The sequence below is a fragment of the Calypte anna genome, chromosome 20, assembly GCF_003957555.1.
Source record: "Calypte anna isolate BGI_N300 chromosome 20, bCalAnn1_v1.p, whole genome shotgun sequence".
Lineage (NCBI taxonomy): Eukaryota > Metazoa > Chordata > Aves > Apodiformes > Trochilidae > Calypte > Calypte anna.
In genome coordinates this window covers 3,711,118-3,723,412 of record NC_044265.1, presented here as the reverse complement: position 1 = coordinate 3,723,412, position 12,295 = coordinate 3,711,118, and the positions used below count along the sequence as shown (strand labels likewise).

Here is a 12,295-nt window from a genome sequence, read left to right as displayed (position 1 = left end):
TCCTGTCAATCCAGACTCCCAGATCCCTTTCTGCCATCGGTGAGCCCCCTGAGTACCTGCTGTGGCAGCGGCAGGAGCATGCCGCTGAGAAGGGAGGCCTGGAAAAGGTCTAGAGAACGTCTTCTCACCTGAAGAAGGTGTGATGCTCGATGCAGACCTTCCAGAGACGCTTGGCAGAGCGGTGGTTGGGCAGCTTGAAGCCAATGGTGCTCTCAAACTGCTCGTACTTTGGGAGAGACAGAGACATGCTGTTACAGGCAGGTCCTGCCCTAGAGGACGTGGTGGAATAGGATCTGCTCTGCCAAGGCTCTCAGATTCCCCTTGCAGAAGCCATAACCATGCAAAAAAAAGGTCTTCTTCAAACCAAAGCCAGAAAGGTCCATGCCCAGCCCCAGGAGGTGGTAGGATCACGCCCCTACACTTTTGGCCTCAGTACTTTCCTCAACTGTAAATGGCTTTACAACACAAGAGAAATTCCCTCGAGAAACTAAAAACCTTTTACAGCTCGTTTTGATGACAGAGAATCACTCTCCATTTTAGATGCACTGTCCTTGCCCTCCTGCCTGCTAGAAGAGTGGGTGGAAATGTGTTCTCCTGTCAGCTAATGTAAAAGTTAAGAGTGAAAATAAAGTTGGCAAATGAACAAAAAAGCCTCCTGATGTTCTTTTGTGAAGCATGGAAGACACATGAAAAATGGCCCTCAATCCCCCTCCCTTAGTGACCTCCCTTAAGCCAGCAGGGTCGTGGTGTCTGGGGTACCCACAGCCTGATGAAGTAACTTTGCCAGAGAGAAAATGAGAGCATGAATAAAACAAGCACTGACAGAAAGCCTTAGGATGGCACAGGAGATGTGCTCTCTAGGCCAGCATGGCTATTAACTTAGCATGCTTGGGGCAGGGGCAAGGACCTCCCCACCAGGCAGCCCCAGCCCAGCAGAGCAGGAACCCTGCCATGCTCTGAGACCGTGCTGGCCCGTGGCACCCACCTCACCCGGGCGGATCTTGATGTAGAAGTTGCTCCTTTTGTAGGAAATTTTGAGTATCTTGGGCCAGGCAAAGCGGTTGATCCTCAGCCGGTCCCTGTAGATGAGGAGGCCATTGGCACAGACACCCAGCATGATATCAATGCCCTCTGAGTCCTGGAGGAGGCAAGAGGGACAGAAGCAGACTGGTTAGCTACCCAGTAAGAACCAGCCCAGCCAGCAGTGTCATGCACAGTGAGAACTCCTGCTCAGTGCTTGTCTATTGGGAACAGGCTAACTGAGAGGTCACTGAGTCACCAGCTGCTTGAGGTTGGACCTCTAAAGGGCCTCTGGTCCAACACCAGGCTACCTTGAGCCCAGAACCATGTCCTCATTGAACTTTTGTTGTAGGAGGAAGGGGGTGGGCAGGGAGGGATGTGTAGGCAGCAGGGCAGATTGTGGTGGCCCTGGCTGTCACTCAGGAAGCCCCATAGTCTCATACCTTGGCGTGGTGCAGGTCCACCCCATACATAGAGAGCTTCTTGGCATTCTCCAGGAAGTGGATCTCTGCTTCTCCAGGGGTCATTCCCCTGCAGCAAGACAGAGGGAAGGACACATGGCAGGGTGCTACACCAGGCACAGGCCAGCTCTCTGGTACTTTGTTTGCCACAAGCCCATCCCCTCCTGGAGCTCACCGGTAAGTCTTGTGCAGTTCCATGATGCGCTCCTCCAGCTCCCGTGTCTGGTTGGGGGCAAAGCGGAGTTCGCTGACATAGTTGCCCACATGCTCCTCAGCATCATAATCCCCCAGCTCAGCCTGCACAGCATAGGAGCCCAGCAGGGCATGGGTAACAAAGGAGCAGGGCAGACGCCCCGTGATGATGTCTGCACGGAGCTGCAGGCACAGATAATATCTGCAGGAGGGGGAAGAGGGTGAGAGGGGGGCAGGGGTCTGTGCCCTCCAGAGTGGGCTGGGGCTCCCTGGGGAGCACCCACCCCACCTCACACGACTCTCTGCATGGACTGCCACCTCTCCTGGCCACCTTCCTGGCCACACTGAAAGATTTAGACGTGGCACACACAGCAGGAGGGCAGTGAGCACCCAGACATCCTCCAGCTGTGCCGGTCCTGCCTGAACTCTGCCCCTCCACATGCTCCCATCCAGACCCATGGAGGGGAGGCCCTCACCTTGTGATGTCCTCCGTGAGCTGGGCAGGGTCTGGAGGGTAAAACTTCACAGTGAAGGCGAAGTTCCAGGGCCCACCTAGGTAGGGGAGAGAGCAGTAAGGGCAGCACCTACGTCGGCTGCACACAGCCAGACAGGAGCATCCACTAAGGGTCCCACAGCTTCCTCCAGGCCCAGCACAGGGCAGGGACAAGGGGGCTCCAGAATGCACAGGGAAAACAGCCATGTGAACATCAACACAACTTAGTTAATTCTCCCCAAACAACTGGGGAGAGAAAGAATCACAACTGTAGAAGCCACCAGCTCAGCGTGACTACTAACACTACAGCAAAAGCCTCACATTTCCCAGAGGACATCTTGGGCAAGAGCCCAAGCCATTCTGCCATGGCCCTTCTGCCATCCCAGCAAAGCAACATCATGGGCAAAGGCACTGCAAACCTGTCCCAGCAAACCCCCAAATTCCTTCCCCCACCTCGGTCCTCCCTGCTCAGGGAAGGCGGTGCTGGCACCAAGAGAAGGACTGGGTCTCAGCCAGGACTCCAGATGGGGTCCTTTGCCCCCTCTAACACTTGTCAGGAGTGAGAGGAGAGATGGGTAACAGGCAGCTGAATGACCAACAGCATTCCTGTACCCAGGCCAGCTGCCAAACCTCCCCTCCAGGGCAGGTGGGGAGGGGAGCCACTGGAAGGACAGACACAGCAGAGCCACCCAGGAGTCCCGAGGGACAGCCCAGGGCTGGGGAGGATGGAGCCTCCTCAGGCACTTACTGCGAATCTGCTTCTTGATCTCCTTGGAGGGGTCCAGCCAGTTCTGCAAAGATGAAATAGCGGGTAAGGGGGGCTCCATGCCATGGAGGGGGTGGCCACAGAAGGACTCCCCGTGCTTACCTTTTGGCTGTCTGAGTCGCAGAAGGTGAGGCCGAAGTAATCCTTCTCCAGGAGGTTGAGGTGCTCGCACACCATGTCAAAGAGGACCTGGCCTCGAGCATGTTTCTGACAGAGACACAGAGAGGCTGATGGTGAACTAGCTCACCTGTGCTCCCAGACACCCTGCAGGTACAGGCAGCACCCACTGGGTGTACGCAGTGAGCACAGGGAAGGGTCAGGGCAGCCCTGGCCCTTGAAGAAACTACCAAAAGGTGCTGAGAGCAGCTCTGACCCAGCAGCTCTACTGTGGAAAAATCCCAGTGGTCTCGGGGAGCTGTGGGGACAGGGCACAGTGGAGCTTAGCCAGTACAGTGAAAGGCAGCAGGTCCCACAGGTCAGGAAGACCTGATGGCTACCAGCTCATCTCCCATAACACCAGGAGACAGGGATGCCAAAAGGAAGAGGGGTCCAGCCAGCCCTGGCACCTCTGCTCCATACCAGCAAGCTGGGACAAAGAGAGCTCATGGTGGCTGGAGCTGCCCATAGAACAAACTCCTTCCCAACACCATTCCTGCTGCTGATAGTGGTGTCTGGGTCCCACAGCATGGCCTGACAACGAAAAGCCATGAAGAGCCTGAGCCACACACAGGGATGGAGGACACCTTCATTATCTGGTCATTATCTTTTGAGTTCCCCTGAACTTCCTTTCATTACTGGCAGAACCACGGCCCAGGATCACTCATGAAGATGGATGAACTACCCCTCCCCCATATGTTTCTCCTCTGTTTACAGCCTTCCAGCCTGGCTGCTCCCATCTCCTCTTTTCCAGGCATCCACTTCCCAGAGCACCTTCACCAGGCATCCACTTCCCAGAGCACCTTCACCCTACAGGCACCCTACAGACCACGGGGCCCAGGGCCCCATGTGGCACAGCCCCAGCAGAGGTTTGCTGCCCTCAGCTGTAGCCCTGGGTTCCTTCTGCCCTGCAAAGCTTTTCCAGCAGTTGCAGTCACCCTTCCTGGGTCTCCTCCCTCCTGCTGACTCAGGTTTTGAAGGCAGAGGTTTACCCACAGCATGTGCTGGGGTTCACAGTGAATGGTTTGATTCCCTCTTTTGACTGCTACTGATTTAAGCCTTAACTCAGCATGCAGGGAAGGCACAACTATTCCCACATGCACAAAAAGAAGAAACGCAATGCCAGCCTTTTCATACTAAACCCTCTCCCTTACACTCAAGCTGGCTTTTTTAGACAGCAGCAGCTTTCTAAAAGTTGACCCCATCCTCTGTGCCACAACAGCAGAAATCTCATCCCCACCCTTGCCTGCTGAGGGCATTGCTCTGCTCTTGAAGCTGCCAGCCAGCCTGGGCTCCTGCCTGCCTGATAGCTTTGCTTGGCCAACACTATGGGGACAGCAAGGAGAGCTGACCTTGCCCAGGTTCACACGAGCTGCTCCTGTGCCCCATTGGCCCCTGGAGTCCCTGGGCTGCTCTTTTCGTCTTCACAAAGGCTTACATCTTTGTGACAGACATATTTACCCAGCTTTATGACAAATTTTACCAGTAAAGCAACAGCCAAGGCTGCTGGAGTGTTGAGATCTAAGGCTGAGTTGCCCGTGCTATGGGTAAGACCTCCCGCTGCCCACCTGCCTCAGCCTGCTCACTCATCAAAGGCAGACACCACGCACAGGCTGTCACTCTCCTGATGTTCATCAGTCCTGGACAACCATAGCCCAGGTTGGTGAGACCTGCATACACATGTAGGGTCTGCTCTGTGCAGCCATATCCAAGCTGCTGCCAACCAGAACCCATCCGTCTGCTCACCAGAAGCAAGTCCAAAGTTCTCCCCAACAAAGGCTCCAGGATTTCTGCTCCTGGAAAGCCTCAGCTCTTGATTTTTAAGCAAAGTTGCCAACCCTTAAAAATGTCCCTCCCACTAGGAGGATGCCACAGGTCAGTGCCGTGCTGCCTTCCCTAGCCTGCAGGCAGCAGAGAGCAGCAAGCACTGGGGGCAGACACAGACCCTTCTGGCAAGTGCTTCTCTCCCTGTTGCCTCTGCCCCTGCCACAAAAAAACAGCCCCAAATCCTGCTTCAGGTGGGGCTAAACCTGTTCTAGATGTGCTGCAGCACATCCTGCCACCAAGGCAGCTGCAGACAGGCCCCAGTCTCCTCTCTCTCTCCCTGTGGTGGCAGCCGCTATCAGAAGCGAGCTTCCCAGTACGCACCCTGTGCACTTCTGGAGGGCCACACCGTATGAGAGCAGGTAGAGCAGACATCCAGAGTAGGGTGCTGGGTGGCCTGCTGGGCACATTGCCCTGCCCACACACACGGTGAGGCAGCTACAACCCTTAGATAGACCTGCAGGCACATGCTTGGTGCTGCCAGGCTTACACACCTCCCCCTGCAGTCCCTGCCTGCTGGCTTTAAGGAAAGGGACAGCAAGGGATGAGGTAACACAGAGAGGATGGCTGCAAACCTGCCTGGGGCAGCCATATGGGTCCACAAGTGTCAGACTTGTCACCCCAACATGTGCACACACCCCCTTTGCCCCAGCACACAGGACAGACAGCACACTGAGCTCCTGAGGAGTCAGCAGACAGGCTGGTGCATGGATGTTGTGCATATATTGTCAGGAAGAGCTCTGTCCTCCAGCTATTAAGTTGCTTCTTTTTACCTGTTTTCTATCTGTAGCTGTCAAATTTGGATTTACTGGCATGAAAGTCCCTGCTATGGTCTACCTTTTTAGATATTTTCCTTAGTTTGAAATTTCAACTTAAACTGTTATTTCTGTGGCTCCTTTTCTCTGGGAGTGAGGTACTACAAAAACTTGGGAGAACCCTGACATCAGGAATTGAGTGGGCTAGGCAGGGTCCTCAGGCCAAGACGTGTACCCTCCTTGGTGCCAGTGCAGCACCCTGAAGCTTAGACTCACCACCACCTCACACTCGTACTCAGAGGCATCGAGCAGGGTCACTCTGCAAAGGGCACTCTTCACCTTCTTGGTGGTTTTCTGGGGTGACTTCTGGGTCTTGCTGGGGGTTGTTTTGTCAGACAGCCCATCTGTCTCACTGTAGTCCTTCTCTTCCATCTCTGTGCCCTGTAGTGGGAAGATGCCCAGGGTTATCCAGCATCATGAGTAATGGAGAGATGGACAGACAGATGGGGCAAGCCCTCCAACAGCAGGCAGGAGAGGACAGCTGATGGAGGGAAGGCTGATGACCTCTTGGGAGTCCACAGCCAAGTCCAGATTCCCCGGCACAGCAGGAAGTGGATGTCCACGAGTCCAAGGTCAATTCAGCATCCACAATCTTCCTGCCCAACATCCTGGGGCAGCAGGGTGGGAAGAAGCAGTGGGAACAGAAAAGACAGCAGGCAGGGCAAAGGCAGCACTGTCCCTGCTGTCAGCAGCACAGCGCTGAGGCTGATGCTGGGGTACAGCCACTGCTCCAGCCCTGCTAAGAGCTGGGACATGGGACATGACAGCCCTGGGGCACGGGGCCACCCGCAGCAGTGCCACATGCAGCACATTCAGAACTCCAAGCTGCCATGCTGCTCCTTCTGCCTGTTTGGTCCATGAAGAGCTGTGCCAGAGCCCACCCACTGCCCCAGTTGCCAGGGGTTTCCCCTCTAGGATGTTCCCCCACAGACGATAGCACCAGGTGCTGACAGGCACCCAGTCAGCCTGAGTGAGCAACAGGCAGCAGAGAGGGGGGACACATCTTCTCTCTTCCCTGCACCTTCCCCTCTGCTGCTCTGGCTGCTCCCAGGTGCCCCTCACTCACCAGCTCCACGCTCCGGGCATCGGTCTGTGCCAGGGACCTCTCACTGGCCTCGGCCTCACGGCCGGCGGGGCTGGCAGCAGCGGGGCCTGGGGCAGCCACCTCCAGCTGCTGCTGCTGCTGCTGAGCCTCCTCCTGGGCGTTCTTCACCTCCGAACCAGGGCCTGTCTCCGTTGTCATGACCGCCGGTCACCCCGTGCTGCCACCCGCAAGGAGAGAAGGGTGTCACTGGGTACAGCGGGGACAGGGGGTGCCGAGCGGGCAGCTGCCTGCACACAGCGCTGCTGGCACCCTGCCCACACCGGGATGTGAGGCAGCAGCACAGAGGGAGAGGACTTCACACCCAGTTGGGCCAGAGAAGAAAAAACATCAGTGCGGAAAGGATACCAGTGGCAGGGACCCACTGCAGCCAGGTGTGGGGCTCAGGCTTCTTCCCTGCACTCATGGTAGGGAGAGGGACAGCCACAACCCCTATGCTTCCCCCAGCCCTGGGGCCTTCACTAGTAATTTTTATGAGTGGGTGGGCTTATTCTGGGGTGAAAAACCAAGCTGTGAGTCCGGTTAAGGACTGCCCTGACACAGGAAATTGCAGATGTGGAAACCACCACACATGACATCTGGGATGGCTGGTTTTTCCCCTCTGGATTTCCCAGCAGCAGCAGCAACATGCTGGGTTCCCACGGCCAGCGTGGCTGGATGCTGCAGGGCAGCAGGACAAAACTGGTCTGTAACTCTAGCTTCCTGTCCTGTGTGAGATGCAAAAAAAAACCAAAAAACCCTGAGGCCAGGAACAGGGGAGAGGAAGGCTCTTTCCACGCTTACTGTCCCTGGCTGGTGAGCTCAGTTTCATATTTTTGCAACCTTGATGGTTTTGAAACCATTATGCAAATACTGTGTGGGGCTGGTAGGGCTTCTGGGACAACCCCCCCACACACACACAGAGGTCATCAGGCACCCTTTGTGATGGTCACCTGAGTCACCCAGCCCTACCAGCTGCCCATTGCCATGTCTGGCTGGGAATCACTGCCACCAGCATGCCCTAGGGCTGTGGCTGAATGAGCTGGCTCAGTCAGAAGCCCACAGTCACATCACCCACCTTTCCCACAGAGAAGCCACACAAGCATCCTGGATCCCTGTTTCTGGAATGACAGCCCACGTGGCACAGGCAGGGAACCAGCTTCTCTCTGAGCAGCAAAACCCGAGGCTTTGCCCCAGCCTGTCAGCACTAGGGCAGGGATGAGGTCCCCATGTAGCTCCTGGCAATGAACCCAGAGCCCACACGGGAGCTGGAGGAGTTGTTCCATAACATGACATCCCACCACCATCACATCCTGTAAGTCCCAACCACCTAAATCCTGTTCTAGCAGGTCTGGGAGAGCAAGCACCTGGTCAGGACCACAGCCTAAGACATGCAGGGAAAGACCACTTTTAGAATCACAGAATGCTTTCAATTCGAAGGAACCTTCAAAGATCACCTGGTCCAACTCTCCTGCCATGGTCAGGGACATCCTTCACTAGATTACGTTGCTCCAAGCCCCATCCTACCTGGCTTAGAACATTGCCAGGAATGGGGCAGCCACAACATCTCTGGGCAACCAGGGCCAGGGTCTCACCACCCTCATAGGAAAGAATTAGTATTAGGAAATACCAAATCTCAGTTTACCCTCTTCAGCTTAAATCCACTCTCCCTAATCCTATCATTCTCTATCCTTGTAAAAAGTCCTTTCCCAGTTTCCTCTAGGCTGTGCTGCTGCCTGGGGCTCTAGCTGCAGCATTGCCCCTCACCCAGCCCTGTGGGCAGGGGGGATTGGGGTGGCACTGAGGGTGAGCCTCAGCATGGCAGCACTGAGGCCCTGGGAATGGTGGCCCCCAGCTGTCACCTGCACCAAGGGCTGCTTCAGGTCCAGCCATGGGAGAAGGTAACTGAGGCTGGCATGGCCACCAGCACCCTGACTGATCCCTCCTCCACCAGGGTGGAGTGCTCAGCACCCTGGTGGTACCTGCAGGACTCTGCAGGGACCTGAGCAGCACTCAGGGTGAGACAGCCAGCAGGACCTGTACCAGCCCCTTTTCCACCCTGAGGAAGAAGATGCTTCCCCATGCACTTCCCTACAGCACTGCAGAGCTCCAAAGGCCGATGTTTATGATGGGAGTATTTCCTTGCCTTCAACAGAAACTACTCCTGACTAGAAGGCAGAAAGCACACTTCTAGGCAGTGAGAAGCCACTCATGTACAGTGTTTGGCATCACTCAGCACTTCCTGGATGCAAAACTCAGCTCCAGCTGCCTTGCCTTGCAGAACAAACCCGTAAGAACCCAGAAGCAGGGGCAAGAAGGGACCTGGGTCCCTCCATGTTGCCTTAGGGAGAATTTCACTGACTTATTTGCCAGCATAAACATTTAGAAAGGGCTCAGACCACAACTGCAGCAAACTTCACTAAGACCAGAGGAAATGCTGTCCCAAATTTGAGTTTCTTTCTAAATATTACCCACAGCAGAAGCAGGACTCTATCCTGCAGAGTGGGCAGCCTGGGCTGTCCCAGCCCTTCCCAGCACCCAGCCTTGTTCATGCGTTCATGCACATTCCCTTGGCAGCAAAGCCAGGGTCAGAGCAGTTCCTGTGAGGCTGGCAGAAGCAGGAGGCAGCAGGCACCATCTCAGCTAATGGCTCAAGGACTCTGTACCCATGGTCCCTGCTGCCACATACCAAGCACAACCCTGGTTTTCAGCAAGGGCTGGCTTGTTTCTTCCACAGCTGGACCTAAGATGCACTGGGGGATATTTGCAGGACAAACATCAGATTAAATGGCTTGAACTTAAACTACCAAAACAGCCACAAGGAAACAGCAACTGCAAAGAAAGTCTTAGCAGCATCGGAGGTACAGACCTGCTTGTCATGCCTGTAATCTCCTCCCATCTCCCTGCCTGCTCCTCCTTCCCTTGGCGTTTTCCTCTTCCCCTCCTTCAAGCTGGAGTGTGGATTCACGGCTTTCCCAGACACTCTGCCCCCACACTTCTCCAGCATATTCCGGTTCCAGCCTCCACAGCACTCTAGAGCCTTGCCTTCTTTCATCTCCTTCTCCCTGCCCATTCTTTGCCCACTGCTGGGCTGGTTTTCAAGGCTGAGAATCCCTCTTTGTTACAGAGCTCTGCTTTACCCCTGCTGCTCCCTGCTGAGGCTGCTGCCCATCCATGACACTTCACTTCTGAAGCATCATGGATATGGTCAAGCAGGAGTGTCTGTGCAAAGCCCCGAGTGCCTGAACAAGACTCCACAGGCTCCAGTGCAACTGGGGTGCATGGAGCTGGGTGCACCAAGCACCTTCCACTGCATACAGCAGCTGCTGAGGGCCCTGCAGGGCTGATCCTGGCAGCAAACCCCACTGTGGGGCTGCAGGACAGTGGGCTGCTGTGGGACAGATGGCTGCTGCAGAGACAGACGGAGATGGGGAGAAGCAAACTGTGCACAGGGAGCGTCCTGTACAGGTGGCAGTGGCTGCGTGACACCAGGCAGGGTGTCCAGGTATTCACCAGCCCCCAAGAACAACAGAGGAGCTCACCAGGGCTGTGGCACCCAGCATGCAAGCCATGGGGCATGTTAGGTGGCAGGGGACAGGCAGGATGTGAGCACAGGCAGAACAGGAAGTGCCCTGAGCCATCCTGGAAACATGAGAGGAGCTCCACTGGGGAGTCCTGGGGATCCTCCAGAAACACATCAAAAGCCAAGAAGGAAAGCGGCAGCCACAGCTTCAGCAGCACATGGCACCCCTAAGCCCTGCTGTCACCCAGTCCCTGCCCCAGCACTGGAGATGTGCAAATCCCCAAACCACCCTACAGTGCAGTAGGTAGCCTGGAGAGCTTTCCTGGGCTGCTCTCTGTCACGAGCTGCCCTGGTCTGGGTGATAAGGAGGGGAATCAGAAGTGCAGGGCTTCCCCAACTCCTGGAGACTGCACACTGCTCCTCCTAATGTAGGACTGGCAGGGGAAGAGATTGGCACTGCCCCAAAGCCCTCTCCAACTGGAAAAGTGGCCCAACCCTTCAACTCAGGTTCTAGGACCCACATCCCACCCAGGCTGCTGCTCCCCATGCTGGGACCCTGCTGCCAGCTCAAGCCAAGCGCATCCTGCTGGCCCTACCTTGGTGCCAGGTCCCCATGGCTCCGGCACAGCTCGGCACTGCCAGGCTGCTGCTGCTGCGTCCAAGGCAGAGCTTTCTGCAGAGCCGCCTCTTTCCCAGTCCCAACACCCCCACGCAGTGATTGATGTGTACGGCAGCCGCAGCCCTGCTGGGAACCGGGCAGCCCTCCCACCCCACCGCCGGGCTCCTCCCCGCCAGCAGTTTTTGTGCCTGCACCGCAGCCCCTTGGCATAGCAGGAAGGGTCCCACGGGGATGCTGATGCCAGCTCCATCCACTCCCTTTGCCTGCAAACACCTGACCAGGGCCGGACCAGGCATCAGAAAGCCAGTGCAGGTTGAGATACTGCCAAGATCCTTCCCGGTGCCTGCACAGGAAAGCAAAGAGAGCTCAGCTCCTGCTCTGGCTGCTCAGCAAGGAGCTGGACCCACTGCACATCTTCATCCCAAGTTATTTTGGCACTTTCCTGCATCAACCCCCCCATCTCTTACATGGGTCCTAGGGTAGCAAACATGTACTGAATAGTCCACTTGCACTAGTCAGCTTGGAGATGCACCAGCAGCAGGAGCTGAACAGAAGCTCTTTCACTGCCTCTCTCCACAGTGAAGCACAGAGCACAACACCCAGCACATCCTGACAACTGGGCACATGACTTTTTTTCCCCCTCCTTCTCTTCTGGGAGGGAGAACACCACTGAGCAAACACCGGGGGGGTCTGTCCCAGAAGCGCCCTGTGCCCCTGTAATGCAGCAGCACAAAGTGTCCCATAAAGCACGGCCCTGGCACCCCCTGCAGCAAAGGGAGCACAGGCAGGGACACTGGCAGAGCCCAGCACCAGGTAGTGGGGCAGCCCAGGTGGGCATGCTGCTGGCTGCAGCTGGGCAGGAAGGGGCAGAGGGGACAGACAATACCAGGAAGGCAGCCTGCCAGGACAAGCAACACTCAGGGAGCACCCACCAGCTTGGACACATGTTGATGAAAACTCCAGAGCACACCAAGCCATCAGGAGCCCCAGGGGAAAACAACACTTGCTGGCAGACTCCTGGCAAGGTACTGCTATTGCGGTGCATGTACCCACCCTCATGGTCTGGCCACACAGAGCCTGACAACGCTAGGTGCAGAGGGAGAAAACCCTGCTCAGCTCCAACTGCTCACCAGGATAAGCTCTCCAGATAGTACCTGTAGGCTCAGGGACCTTCCCCACATCCATGATTATCCCTCACACCTGGGGGAATAGGTAGAGTAGGGATCAGGTTGCAGCCCTAAACCCTCTCCCAAGCTCCCTTTGAAGTCAGACACTACTTGGACAGGTTGGTGCCCTGTGGGCAGAGGAAAGCTCAGCCTTACCCAGGGAGTCTCACACTGTTGAG

The 12,295-nt window shown here is 56.1% G+C and overlaps 1 protein-coding gene across 3 annotated transcripts in view; it reads right to left on the bottom strand.

The window, feature by feature from the left end:
• Nucleotides 1-12,295, bottom strand: part of EPB41L1 (erythrocyte membrane protein band 4.1 like 1) — a 64,442-nt gene that overhangs the window by 21,522 nt on the left and 30,625 nt on the right. For all 3 annotated transcript variants that reach the window (XM_030463145.1, XM_030463146.1, XM_030463147.1), the window contains exons 3-11: nucleotides 6,794-6,989; nucleotides 5,944-6,108; nucleotides 3,035-3,139; nucleotides 2,915-2,957; nucleotides 2,150-2,225; nucleotides 1,657-1,875; nucleotides 1,464-1,551; nucleotides 986-1,138; nucleotides 129-226 (exon numbers count right to left, since the gene is read on the bottom strand). In XM_030463145.1, coding sequence (XP_030319005.1) covers nucleotides 129-226; nucleotides 986-1,138; nucleotides 1,464-1,551; nucleotides 1,657-1,875; nucleotides 2,150-2,225; nucleotides 2,915-2,957; nucleotides 3,035-3,139; nucleotides 5,944-6,108; nucleotides 6,794-6,970 — 1,124 coding nt within the window. In that variant the 5' untranslated portion in view covers nucleotides 6,971-6,989. The remainder of the gene's footprint in view (nucleotides 1-128; nucleotides 227-985; nucleotides 1,139-1,463; nucleotides 1,552-1,656; nucleotides 1,876-2,149; nucleotides 2,226-2,914; nucleotides 2,958-3,034; nucleotides 3,140-5,943; nucleotides 6,109-6,793; nucleotides 6,990-12,295) is intronic.